The sequence below is a fragment of the Podarcis erhardii genome, assembly GCF_964252035.2.
Source record: "Podarcis erhardii genome assembly, chromosome: 2".
NCBI lineage: Eukaryota > Metazoa > Chordata > Lepidosauria > Squamata > Lacertidae > Podarcis > Podarcis erhardii.
Genome location: NC_138498.1, coordinates 10366017 through 10380077, shown reverse-complemented (window position 1 = coordinate 10380077; position 14061 = coordinate 10366017). Strand labels below are relative to the sequence as shown.

Genomic DNA, 14061 nt, shown 5'->3' with positions numbered 1-14061 from the left:
GTTTCCCCTCTGTCTGTCCTGGAAATTAGGAAGCTCTCTTGGGGGCAGATCCAACACATTAGAGTGGTACCTCAGGTTGCATACGCTTCAGGTTACAGACTCCGCTAACCCATCATCATCATCATCATCATCATCATCATCATAATTTTTATTTATATCCCGCCCTCCCCAGCCGAAGCCAGGCTCAGGGCGGCTAACAACAATAAAACAGTACAAAGGTACAGCACAAACAACACTCGAAAATCATTCATTATAAAATTAATTAAATTCAAGCCACTGGCCACCATTGGGCCAGAGCTCCGCGAAGATTGCCGAGGGAGGGAGTCAGGCTGTGCCCTGGCCAAAGGCTTGGCAGAACAGCTCTGTCTTGCAGGCCCTGCGGAAAGATGTCAAGTCCCGCAGGGCCCTAGTCTCTTGTGACGGAGTGATCCACCAGGTCGGAGCCACAGCCGAAAAAGCCCTGGCTCTAGTTGAGGCCAGCCTAACTTCTCTGTGGCCTGGGACCTTCAAGATGTTTTTATTTGAAGACCGTAAGTTTCTCTGTGGGGCATACCAGGAGAGGTGGTCCCGTAGGTACGAGGGTCCTAGGCCATATAGGGCTTTAAAGGTTAAAACCAGCACCTTAAACCTGATCCTGTACTCCACTGGGAGCCAGTGCAGCTGGTATAGCACCGGGTGAATGTGATCTTGCAGCGAAGACCCTGTAAGGAGTCTCGCTGCAGCATTCTGCACCCGCTGGAGTTTCTGGGTCAGTCTCAAGGGCAGCCCCATGTAGAGTGAGTTACAATAATCCAGTCTGGAGGTGACCGTCACGTGGATCACAGTGGCTAGGTCAGGGCGAGAGAGGCAAGGAGCCAACGGCTTAGCTTGGCGGAGATGGAAAAATGCCGCCTTTGTTATAGCTGCAATCTGCGCCTCCATGGAAAGGGAGGTGTCGAAGATTACACCCAAACTCTTAACGGACGGTGCTGGCACTAATTGCACCCCCGCAAGAGATGGGAGTTGCCCCCCCCAATCCCATATCGTCCCGTCCCAGCCACAGGACCTCTGTCTTCGAAGGATTTAACTTCAACCGGCTCCCACGTAACCATCCAGCCACAGCTTCCAAGCATCTGATCAGTGTGTCTGGGGCCGAGTCAGGATGGCCATCCATCAACAGATAGAGTTGGGTGTCATCAGCATACTGATGGCAACCCAGCCCAAAACTCCAGACAAGCTGGGCGAGGGGGCGCATAAAGATGTTGAAAAGCATCGGGGAGAGTATCACACCCTGAGGTACTCCACACACCAAGGAGTGGCGCGATGACAATTCCCCCCCAAGCGCCACCCTCTGTCCCCGACCAGAGAGAAACAAGCGCAGCCATTGAAGGGCTGTGCCCTGGATCCCCACGTCGGCAAGGCAGTGGTCCAGAAGTTTGTGATCGACCATGTCGAAAGCTGCTGACAGATCTAGAAGAATCAGCAGCCCCGACCCGCCTCGATCCAGCTGTCTACGAAGATCATCTGTTAGGGCAACCAGAGCCGTCTCGGTCCGATGACCAGCACGGAAGCCGGACTGGAATGGATCCAGAGCCGATGTTTCATCCAGAAACCCACCAAGCTGTTCAGCAACCACTGCGGACAGAAATAGTGCATAAGGTTAAGAACTTCAGGATGAGAACAGAAATCGTGCTCCGGCGGCAGCAGGAGGCTCCATTAGCTAAAGTGGTGCTTCAGGTTAAGAACAGTTTCAGGTTAAGAACGGACCTCTGGAACAAATTACAGTAAGTACTTAACCCAAGGTACCACTGTAATTTGAAGGACATTCAACACATTCAAATCTCATGACCTCTCCGCAAAGAATCCTGGGAATTGTGGTTTGGGGGCACTGGAAGTTGCAGTTCTGTGGGGGGAAACTACAGTTCCAAGAATTCCCGTGGGGTAGATCTTGTGCGCTGAGTGTGCTTTAAATGTATTGTGTCAATCTGCCCTTGTAGATATTCCAACACAGAAAAGTGCCTTATTACTTAGATGACTGATTCATTTAGCTCAGTATTGTCCACAATGACTGATGGTTGCACTTCAGACAAGGGGTCTTTCCCCAGCCCTACCTAGAGATGCGCAGGACGCGGGTGGCGCTGTGGGTTAAACCACAGAGCCTAGGACTTGCCAATCAGAAGGTCAGCAGTTTGAATCCCTGCGACGGGGTGAGCTCCCGTTGCTCGGTCCCAGCTCCTGCCAACCTAGCAGTTCGAAAGCATGTCACAGTGCAAGTAGATAAATAGGTACCGCTCCGGCGGGAAGGTAAACAGCGTTTCTGTGTGCTGCTCTGGTTCGCCAGAAGCGGCTTAGTCCTGCTGCCACATGACCCAGAAGCTGTCTGCGGACAAACGCCGGCTCCCTCAGCCAATAAAGCAAGATGAGTGCCGCAACCCCAGAGTTGGTCACGACTGGACCTAATGGTCAGGGGTCCCTTTACCTTTACCTAGAGATGCTGGGAATCGAAACTGGGTATTGTGTTCACAGCACCCAAGGACAACCTCATGACTTTAACACTTGAGACAGAATGTTCCACAAGTGCCTCCCCCTCTCTTCCTGGGAGTAAAAATAATCATTTCCTGTCCTTTTGTACCACCCCAAGTCAGTGTGGCCTGTGGCAGCTGTCTCAATCTGCCTAATAGGGCTGGTCATCTTTCCACATAAGGTATAGAAGTCTCTATGTAATAATAATAAAAAAAAACACTCGTAAATGCCACCATTCCTGTGAAAGAATTACAGGTACGTGGTAATACTACTTCTAGCCTGCAAAGTGTGTGCTGTAAAAGGTGTATCTAAAGGTAAGTTTGCAGTACTCCTGCGAGTTGCCTTTTTTGGCACTGGTGGGAGAAATGCCAAAAATAATGGTTATTGGCAGAGATGTTATATACCAAGTAAAAGGATGAGTAGGGACAAGTTTGTGGATAGAGAAAGGGTTTTCTGTGGGACCTGTTCTTCATCCAATGAGCTGTTTTATCTCGCTGCAGAATCCCTGTAATACCGAACCACCCAGTAGCTACCGCCATGTCCTGGTGCAGTATTTTTTACTTTTCTAACAAAAGGGGCCATCTAATCTACCCCCATAATTTAGCCCGGACCCTGAAATCCAGCTCTGAGTGCTTTCTGGCAGTTCCCTCGCTGTGAGAAGAGAAGTTAAAGGGAACCAGGCAGAGGGCCTTCTCGGTAGTGGCACCCGCCCTGTGGAACACCCTCCCATCAGATGTTAAGGAGATAAAGAATGACACAACTTTTAGAAGACATCCGAAGGCAGCTCTGTATCGGGAAGGTTTTAGTGTTCGATGTTTTATCATGTTTTTATGTGTGCTGGAAGCTGCCCCGAGTGGCTGGGGAAACCCAGATAGATGGGTGGGGTATAAATAATAAAATTATTATTATTAGATTAAGATCATGCTGCAGGAGGAAGGGTTCAGTTTAAATTTATAAATTTCTAGTTACATTCTGAGTAGTCCTTCATAAACATAAAGATGTAAACTGGAGGTGGAGATGTCTAAACAGCATACTACTTATAAATTACTTTGAAAAACCTGTGCTTCTGTAAACACAAACAAGGCCAAGTCTTCAGGTTTATAACGTATAGAGTTAGTTGGGCAACAATCCTTGAGACAAATGAGACTTTTGTGGCAGAATAACGTTTTCTACTTTGTGCCATCTCCCTTTCAATCCAGAAGGCAGAGTTTTATATGTTTGGAGCGGCTGGGAGTTGAAACTAGAGCACTGGGTGACCCAAGTTCAAACCCCCAGTTCATGCAAAGAGCTAGCTGACTGTGGCCCAGTCCACCATCTCAGCCTAACCTATCTCTAGAGAATGGGAGAATCACATATGCTCACTTGAGCTAACAAAGGTGTGAGACAAATGCAATAAGAAAATGAGTAAATAAAACCAGAAGGCAGGTCATTGCAAAATGTGGAAAGATAAACAAGGCAACACAGTGGGCAAGCTTTGAAAAATGTTTGCATTCACACCCAAGGATTCCCCTGCCCCATTTCCACCCCTGCCTGGTATTCCCCAAGTGGCTCTGCAATTCAGGGTCAAATCTCTTTGGAGGGGCTTAAAGTTTACTGCATGTAATGCATTAAAAGAAAATGTGATGAAAATGATGTACAGATGGTATATTACCCCTGTTAAATTAGCAAAAATGTATAAAACTAGTAACAAATGTTGGAAATGTAAAGAAAAAGAGGGAACATTTTATCATATGTGGTGGGATTGTAAAAAGGTGAAATACTTCTGGGAGAGGATATATAATGAGTTGAAAAAAATGTTGAAAGATACATTTATTAAGAAACCAGAAGCATTTCTATTGGGCATTGTTGGAAGTGATATAAATAGAAAGGATTGTAAGCTTTTTCTATATGCAGTAACAGCAGCTAGAATACCATTGGTCCAAAAATGGAAACAAGAAGAATTTCCGACGACTGAAGTATGGAGGATGAAGTTAATGGACTATGCAGAATTAGACAAATTAACAGGAAGGATCCGAAACCAGCAAGACCAGAAATTTACCGAAGACTGGAGTAAATTTACGAGCTATTTGAAAAGTATTTGTGATGACCAGACAACGTTTGTAGGTTTACAAGAAGTTCTGTGAGGAGTATTATTGGAAGTATTGTAAAAATGGAAAAGGGGTGATGGTATGTTAAGAGATGTAAAGACAATATAAAGTTAAGAAATGCATAAGAAGTGGTTAAAACGGAAGATCATCAGAGGTGCTGATGGAAGTCCAATAAGATTGTATTTGTTATAAATCGTGTGGTATGTTTTATAATTTATATGTTAAAACTAATAAAAATGTATTATTATTTTTTAAAAAAAATCTCTTTGGGGGGCGGGGGCTACTGCCAAAAATGGGACTTTCAGAAGTCAAACTGCTAAGAGGGGCATAGCATGCACGGCCCATTTTTTTCTCTCTAGCATTCACAGATTTCAATAAATGAGCTGGCAGAAATGGAGAATATAACTTATAATAGGGCTGATGAGCCTTTTAATAATAAAAAATAAGGAGTTTGCTATTTTCTCCAATATGGCAAGATTAACACAGTCAACGTGAAACTGTATCCCTCATTGAAATTTTGGCAAGCCGAACATTTCTGGCTTGAAGTCACTCATGGAGGGGAGGACCAGGGTTGCTTCCTTGGTTAACTCTTTCGCCAGTTGTTCATCCGGAACCATGACCACTTGCATGCCGGCACTTACACCTGACTTGACCCCATTGGGCGCATCTTCAAACACGAGGCACTTTTCTGGAGGGGCCGGAGGGTCAAATTTCTTTGCGCAGACCAGAAAAATATCAGGCGCTGGTTTGCCAGCCTTCACTTCCGGGTGATCTCCCAGGACAATATGGTGAAATAATTGAAATATGGCCTGGTGGTGGACTGTTTTCATGTCAAATGACTCTTTGATGGAGCTGCTGGCCACAGCGATGGGTACCTTGTGCTGATGCAAATGGCGGATGAGTTTTTCTGTGCCTGGCAAAAACACAGATTTGGGGAACAACTCTTTCTTCTTCTTCTTACTTTCTTCCAGGATTTGGTCTGGGCTTATGGGGAGGTCCAGGGCCTTTTGAATCATCACCACTGCTTCCGCTTCCCTTCTGCCCATGATGGAGGATTTCACCTCCCAAGTGAACTGTTTCCCATAGCGGCCGCACACATCATTCATCACTTCGGTGTAAAGGGTTTCGGTATTCAGAAGGGTGCCGTCCAAGTCGAAAATGACGTGAGTGACGGGCTGGAGAGGTTTGGAGCTGGTGGCCATCAGCTCGACCTCCGACCAGTTGCAGCTCAACAACCGTCGAGCAAAACCGCTGGGTAGGTAAGCCGGGCGCGCGCGCGCGCGCGGGCGCGCTGCCGTTGCCCCGACAGCTTCTATGATTTCACCCTCGCTCTGCAAACTGCACCCACCATTCTATGTCGCAACAGCACCTTTGGCTCTGACTGTCGCAACTTCCCCTCCGAAAGCTGATTCCCCACTTAGGGAACCGACGGCGCCCACCCGTGGGCTGCTTGCAGCAATCGCGGCCAAAGAAACCGGCGGTGGCACAATAGAAAGGGAGCCGGTGGTGCAAAAGACCGACGGCTCTCGATCTCTTGATCACCGCGACCCTGTGCGTGCAGGTCTCCCTGCAGGGGCTGGAGAGCCTATGGGCATCCAGGCTACTGGACTCCCAACTGCTATGCAAACTGGGACTGATGGGAATTGGTAGTCCAACAATGTCCAGAAGGCGAGGGGTTCTCCAAGCCCAGCCCCACGGACTTCATTCCGTTCATTCTGCGCAGGGCAACATTGGGGGTGATTTGTTCCTGCACTGCCGATTGGCTTTGGTCTTCCCCCTTTACTGCGACACTTGCTTGGGAGTAAGACGCATTGAAATCAGCGCGGCTTACTCCTGCGTAAATAATGGCAAATGCTCAGGATGCATAAGCGAGAGGTGGCCGGTTCACCAGAAGAGCACGTCCCGTTCTTTTTCCCCTGTAAAAAAAAAAAAAAAGTCTCCTCCCCAATGGGCGTAGCCGGGGGGCAGGTTGGCAGCTGCCCCCCAATCTATCAAAATAAATACAAATCTGAGGTTTTGCCCCCCCAAACAAAAGCCTGACCTCCCTAACAAAAATCCTGGCTACGCCCATGTCCTCCCCTCCCAATAAATGCACGCGAAAGTAACAAAAACCTGCAACACCGAGCAAAATAATAATAACAATTTATTATTTGTACCCCGCCCATCTGGCTGGGTTTCCCCAGCCACAGTGGGCGGCTTCCAACAAGGATTAAAAATACATCTAAAACCAACCCAGACCCACTTCGCCAGGTTTCTGCAAGAACGGTGAGCCGAGGATCCGATCCCTTTCATGTGCGGAAGGAAATCAGAGAACTGAAGTGTTGGAAGGGACCCCCAGAGTCATCGAGTCCAACCCCCTGAGATGCATAAATCTCAATTAAAGCAGCCGTGACAGATGGCCACCCATCCCACCTCTGCTTTAAAACCTCCCCCGTTCCACTCTTCCTGTAAGAAAGTTTAGTCGGAATCTCCTCTCGTAAGTTCAAATCCATGGGCGACGGGAGCCCATCCCTGGCCGCAGCAAGAACACCCGCGATCCTATGCAGAGCGGCAATGGATTCCGGAGGGAGGGCTGGCTCGCTTGCAGCAAATCCCACGAGGCGCTACGCTGTTTCCGCAGCGGGGAAGCGCAGCCCGGGAAAGGCGGGGCTTGCCAGGCGGCGACGTTGATTGGCTGCGGGCGCCGATTTGAACGGGGAGCGCGCGGGGCGCGGTTCCGCTTGCGGGCTTCCTCGCTGGTTTGCCTCGCGCGGCTGCCGGTTCGGGAAGCGGCCCCGCCCACTTCGAGGGGAGACTGGGAGTAAGATACTGGGAGTGTGTGTGTGGGGGGGGTGCGCGTCTACACGGCGCAATCCGAATCCGAGTCCTTTCTAGAATGGCAGAGAATATATAGAATATCTATAAAAACCGAACCGGTTTTCTATCCCGAAAGGTGGCGGAGTCCGAGCCCAGCCTGGGACGAGGGTTGTGGGGGGGTTTTTTGGGAGCCAGTGTGAACGCCCCTCAGGGCGGAATTCGGTTTAGGTACTGGCGGGCTTGGGAGGAGTTTGGTGGCTTGAAGGGCAGGGGTTGCATTGAGGTAAAAGGTGCCCTTCAAGGCGCCCTTCTCTGCCCTAATAGACGATAAATGCCGTTTGGATTCCTTAAGCATATAACACGGCTTCCAATGTAATTGTGAGGTTTAGCCTGTTTTCTTTATTGCTGCTTCCTTAATGGTGTTTTGCAGATTGTTTAATTGGTTGTCAGTTGCTTTATGTGAGTTGTGTTTGTTTGCAATGTTCGATTATGTTCTGCTATGTTGTTATTTATTAATTTATTGCTATTTGTTCTTGTTTATTGTTCCTAAACTGCTTGGAGGTTCATTTGAATGAAAAGTGGCTTCGCAACCCAATCAATTACCTCTTTTAAATGACCGAGCAGCCAGACTCTTCTTATGCTCCATATGTAGCGAGAGGAATTGGCATGCAAGCAACAGTGAGAGACTCAAGGGGTGTTTGTCTGTGTAGCAGTCCAGATATGGAAGTCTTTCTTGAGCTCAGTAAGCTCTGGTCTAGTTGGGACTTCCTATTTTATGGTTTTCTATGCCAACACACTGTTGCCCCCAGTAGCAGCCCATTTTTTTCTGGTGTAAATTATTGCCGTTTAAGCACCAAGATAGGAGATGTGACTCAAAGATTCTTGCATTGCAGGGGGGTTGGACTAGATGAGCCTCAGGGTCCCTTCCAATTCTGTGACACTGTAACGATTTTGTGCTGTAACAAGGTAGGGATGAGGGATATAGGACCAGACTAAATGAGAGAGAGAGACCTGGCTCAGCTCTGCGTATGGGCTGGTAATTTTATTTGTATTCTTACTTTCTGCAGGATGCGAGATGAAGTTCCTCAAAGACGTGGATTTTGTGGCACGGACCAGCACTTCCCAAGAAACACTGACTTTGTTGTCTGAGTTGAAGGTAATGCTGCTAGATGTGTTGATAAGGAATGGCTTTTGAAAGAGGGTTATATGGCTATTATTCGCCATGGTGGGTAAATGGAATCCCGAGAATTAGACACAATATATCTGAATATGAATACCAGTTATTGGGGGATAAATAGCTTGTGAGTTTTTTGGAAACCTTTAACTGACCATTACTTAAGTTGACCCGGCAGTTTTTTAGCTGATATGGTTCCTGGTGGTCTAACAGCCTTCTTGTGTTGAACGTGGGGCTGTGCTGGGAAAAGAAATGCCAAATCTCACAATGCCCAAAAGGACTCTGGATGCATGCTTTTCTGTTTGTATAAATCAGTGATGGAGAACCTGTGGCCATCCATATGTTGTTGTGGGACTCCAGCTCCCATCATCCCTGACCATGCTGGTTGGGACTAATGGTGGTTGAAGTTCAGAAACATCTGGAGGGCCATAAAGTTCCCCATTCTTGGTACACATAGTTACATTGCCTCCAGTAGGGGCTTAGTCAACCTTAAAAAATGGTGAGATGCTCTAACCATGATATTAAAAGTCTCCTCTCAATTTCAGGAATGCCTTGAGGGGGAACCCAAAATTGCAGACTGCCCATGCCAAGCCTCCAAACAGGTCACAGCATGTGATAGAATCCTACGAGCTTGCATCCACAGGCTTGGTGAAGGTTTGGACTGTCCTGCTCACTTGGAAAGTCTCCAGGCCCTAGCCGAGGCAGCCTATGGCGGCTACACTGCAGCAAGGCTCCAGTATATTCCCCTCTACTTGGAAAAGTTGCTGTTCCATTTGCTGAGGGGTATGGCTGCTCAGGGCTCCTATGATTCTTCCCTAAGGTTTGCTGATCTCCTCTATGGGGAACTCTTGAAGTACCAGCCTCCCCAGGTGCCTGCTGATGACTATGCGGCTGTTGCCAAAAGCACCTTTGGCGTGCTGTGGAAGAATGCGGACGGCAAGGCTAAACTGGACAAGACTCCGGCAGAGTTCAGGGCCATGCTCTCCACCCATCTGCAAGCTGTACGCTTCTTGATGCTTCTGGAGAACAATGCCGCCAACCTCTCGCTTCAGGAGGCCCCGTACTTCACCTCCAACGTGGCCCGGCATGCCTGCATTGCAGCTGTGATATTTGAGGCCCAGCGGAGTCCGCTGGGAAAGGAAGAGGCCCATTTTCTCAGTGCAGAGTTCTTCCACCAGTTGGTTGCTGCCCTTCTGGAAAAGAGGGGTGTGGATGCGCATTTGACCTTCCAGGACTGTCTCTGCATCTTAGAGCTCACTGTGGTGAGGTGCCGTTACCTCTGCAAAAGTGGCTGCTTCAAAGAGAGCGATGAAGTTCTCCGGCAATTCAGAGGCTACTTGAGAAAGTCCAGCAATGAGGGCCGTTTCTTTAGTGTGGCTTTAGACATGCTCTCTGCTGGAGTTGAGCTGAACAAAGTGTTGGTGCAGGCTGAGGGTTCAGTAGAGCCCTTTTTCATCCAAGCTACTCAGGCTCTAAACTCCTCACCAGATGCTCAAGAGCCCCTGCTTAGAGTGCTGACTGAAAGCTGCCAGTTGCTCATAACCCCTTTCTCTGGACTTGCAAAGAACAGCAAACAGGGCCGCTTTAACCTGCGTGATATTCTGGGGATCTCTGCCTTCATGGAAAGTTACGTCACATTACTCCAGAAGCTGATGAGTTTAGTGAGTAAAGCTTTCCCTGCCTATACTTTCATACAGTCCTGGATGTCTTTGTGAGAGCGATAGTGCATGGCTGAGATGTAAACAATAGGGTTTTATCCTGGATTTGGGGAGGGGAAGGTGCAGACTATGCAGAGATTCAATGAATGTGGTTCAATGAACACTTAAGGCTTTCAAAACATGTTTTATTGCATTGGTTTAGCCTAGGGGTAGTCAACCTTTTTATACCTACCGCCCACTAATGCATCTTTCTTGATGGTAAAATTTCCTTACCGCCCACCAGTGCTTGATGGAAGGAGGATTCAGCTTGTGCCGTAGAATCCCCTACCGCCCACCTAGAATCTTGAAATGCCCCACTAGTAGGGACCAGGTTGACAACCCCTGGTTTAACCTGTGTGGGCAAGAGGAGGTGGGAGGGGGTAGGTAGGATAAATACCTTTGCTCTGCTATTGTGAGATCTAGAAAGTTGATTTTCAAAGTACAGCCTTTTATATAGTTGGTGTGTGTGAGAGAGAGAAGAGGGGGCACAATCAGATTTTTAGAATGCAAATGTTAGCGTTACATCTCAGAAATATGTTTTCCAAGTTCTCATCTATTGCATTTTACATTGAAGTGTGAAAAGACTTTGTAAACTTTCAGTGGTGGTAGGTAGATTAATAAATTGTATTTTTCCTGTCTCAAATTAAAATAGGCCAGTTCCTCTGCTGTCACTAGAGTGCTACTGTTTTTGTTTTAATGGGATTTTTAGGAGGGCTTTCAACACATTAAAGGTTTTGCGAGTAATCTTATACAGGTTTGACCTGGAATTGTTCCAAATACTTTCTGTCGTCTTTGTCTTCTATAAGGTTCTGCCGGAGAACATGAGACAGCAGCAAACTCTGAAGAAGCAACTGTACCACTACTTCCAGATATACACGACTTTGGTATCAGATACTCTACAGACTCTGCAGGTAAGTCTGTCTTGAATGGACAAAAACATTCAGTTTGTGGAAGTAAGACTGAGGTTGTCTTCCTTGGGCAGGATAAACAAGTCTTAGTCTCTTTAAGTTGTTTGCTGCCTCAGTTGGGGAGCTTTTGGTCTTCTGTCCAAATGTCTGGTAGCAGGACTGTGAAAGACATTTGCCTGGAGATTTGTTGAATTGCTGCTCCCTGTCAGAGTAGAGTAGGGATGAAGAACCTGTGATCTTCCAAACACTGCTAGACTGGAACGCCCATCATTCCTGAGCATTGACCATGCTGGCTGAGGTTGATGGGAGTTGTAGTCCAACAACATCTGGAGAGCCACAGATTCCCCATCTCTGAAGAAGACCGTTCTGGGCTAAATGGAGCTTTGATCAAACAAGAAAAAGCTCATTTTTATCACCTGCCCGATTCCTATACAGTCGTACCTCAGCTCCTGAACACCTTGGGAGCCGAAAGTTCCAGCTCCCGAACGATCAAAAACCAGACGTGAGTGTTCCGGTTTTTGAACGTTTTTTCAGAAGCGAAACATCCGACAGGGCTTCCACGGCTTCCAATTGGCTGCAGGAGCTTCCACCAGCCAATCAGAAGCCACGCTTTGGAAGTCAAATGGACTTCCAGAATGGATTCTGTTCGACTTCTGAGGTACGACTGTATAGCCAAGATACTGACATGGTTCCTTTCACATCAACAGAATGCCCATGGTTCATGAATAAGAGAAAAGTGTGATTTCTTTTTAGCTGTGAACGTGGAAGCTGACCTCTGAAGGGCAGAAACATCATGCCTCAACTTGACTGTGTAATGTGTGGCACAAGCCTCTTTTCCTACCAAGAATGCATACATCAAAGTGAGCATATCTTGCTAAAAAAGCAATAGGATGTGATGGCTATGTTATGCCTTGAATGAGGAACTTTTGATTCTGTAAAGATCTGCAAATCAAAATATTGACAGACACATTGAAAGATGATTGGAAATTGCTAGCTTATCATAATCATGCAAACAAATGTGTGTAAGTTCCAAATTGTTTAGATAATGAGTTGATGCACAGGAAGAATAAAGTAGACACAAGTACTTGTGGCTGGAAGGCATGCAAAATGAAGGCTGAAGTCTTGGGCCACAAAGTAATGAAGATTAATTTATATGCAAAATACTGTGGTGTGTCAATGGCTGCAGGTAACTATAGAATCACCCTATATACAGTGGTGCCCCGCAAGACGAATGCCTCGCAAGACGGAAAACCCGCTAGACGAAAGGGTTTTCCGTTTTGGAGGTGCTTCGCAAAACGAATTTCCTATGGGCTTGCTTCGCAAGATGAAAATGTCTTGCGAGTTCCTGTGGGTTTTTTTTCCTTTCCCCCCTTTTTCTAAGCTGCTTATCTGCTAAGCTGCTAATAGCGCTAATCCGCTAAGCCGTCAATGGGCTTGCTTCGCAAGACGAAAAAACCGCTAGAGGAAGAGACTTGCGGAACGGATTAATTTCGTCTTGCGAGGCACCACTGTACTTAAAAAGAATATTGCATGCTAGGTACTGGAAAGATAATATATTGAAACTGAATTGATTAGCAGTTTGGATTAATACAATTAACAGTGATGAAAATGCAGGAGGAGTTTAAAGAAGCCTTGGTTAGTGTGTTATATTAAATGAAAATAAGGAATTTTGGGGACAGAGACCGAATTCATGCTTCTCTGAGAATGTCATACCGTATCAAGATGATGAAGCAGGCAGTGTCCATAAAGTGTTCAGAGAAGCAATAAATTTATTAAGCATATATTAAGTATTTGAGAAATAGTGAAGATAATTATTTTGTAATGTAAATCTTTTAACTGTGTTTTCTTGCAGTCTTTTCTTCACTTTCATACTCTCTTAACCTTTTATGCTTTTCTATGCTCTTTTCTATTCTTGTATCATTATATTTCTATTAATAATACTTTATTTAAAAAAAGGATAAAGGGGGAAGGAGACTGGAGCACACCCACAATTCCTCAATCATACCATATCAGGTGCAACATATTTTTCCTGACTGACCCTAGGTACTTAGACCACTGAACTTGATCAAGGTGATGATCTACTATCTGTTGCAGATGCCCTGTGGTGAACTGTTTTGAGTCTTGAAGTCCCCCCTCCTGTTTTAATTCCTAAAAATTTTGGATTTCCACACAGGGGCCGGAATCTGCAGCACTGCCCGAGTTACTGGTGTATCTTCAGAAGGTTGTCACCTGGATGTTGGATATGCTAGTAGGACTTCCCAAGAAAGAACAGGCTGAGTACCTGGATTTCTCAGGTTGGTTTCCAAGACGAACAGCTGTCTTTCTCCAGCTGTCTGAGTCTGAAGGTGGGGCAGATGCAGCTGTGTACAGCTCAGTTGGGGGCCATAAGAAGGAAGAATGCACTCTTCATTTTTGGCATCTCAGTCTCTGAGGTGTCCACCTTTCTCTCTTCAATAGGTGTGTGGGTGGGTAGATTGCCTTTGGCAAGCTGAACTTGCTGGAGAACTTGGTCACTTGCTAAAATTCTGATGGATGATGATGATAATAATAATATATTTATACCCAGCCCATCTGGCTGAGTTTCCCCAGCCACTCTGGGCAGCTCCCAATCAAATGTTAAAAACAGTGCAGCATTAAATATTACAAACTTCCCTGAACAGATGTCTTTTAAAGATAGGATAGCTGCGTATTTCCTTCACATCTGAAGGGAGGGCGTTCCACAGGGTAGGTGCCACTACCGAGAAGGCCCTCTGCCTGGTTCCCTGTAACCTCACTTCTCGCAATGAGGGAACTGCCAGAAGGCCCTCGGCACTGGATCTCAGTGTCCAGGCTGAACGATGGGGGTGAAGATGCTCCTTCAGGTATACAGGACCGAGGCCGTTTAGGGCTTTGAATTG

At 46.7% G+C, this 14061-nt stretch overlaps 1 protein-coding gene and 1 pseudogene across 2 annotated transcripts in view; one reads left to right on the top strand and one right to left on the bottom strand.

The window, feature by feature from the left end:
• Positions 1-4991: 4991 nt before the first annotated feature.
• On the bottom strand, positions 4992-5893 carry LOC309334601 (pseudouridine-5'-phosphatase pseudogene; annotated as a pseudogene). Its single transcript has one exon. The product of its transcript is annotated as a pseudouridine-5'-phosphatase pseudogene (transcript).
• Positions 5894-7383: 1490 nt separating this feature from the next.
• Positions 7384-14061, top strand: part of ESPL1 (extra spindle pole bodies like 1, separase) — a 41072-nt gene continuing 34394 nt past the window's right edge. Inside the window, exons 1-5 of the mRNA XM_081848920.1 lie at positions 7384-7389; positions 8453-8541; positions 9105-10220; positions 11063-11167; positions 13338-13458. Of these exons, the coding sequence (XP_081705046.1) occupies positions 8461-8541; positions 9105-10220; positions 11063-11167; positions 13338-13458 (1423 nt within the window). The 5' untranslated portion in view covers positions 7384-7389; positions 8453-8460. The remainder of the gene's footprint in view (positions 7390-8452; positions 8542-9104; positions 10221-11062; positions 11168-13337; positions 13459-14061) is intronic.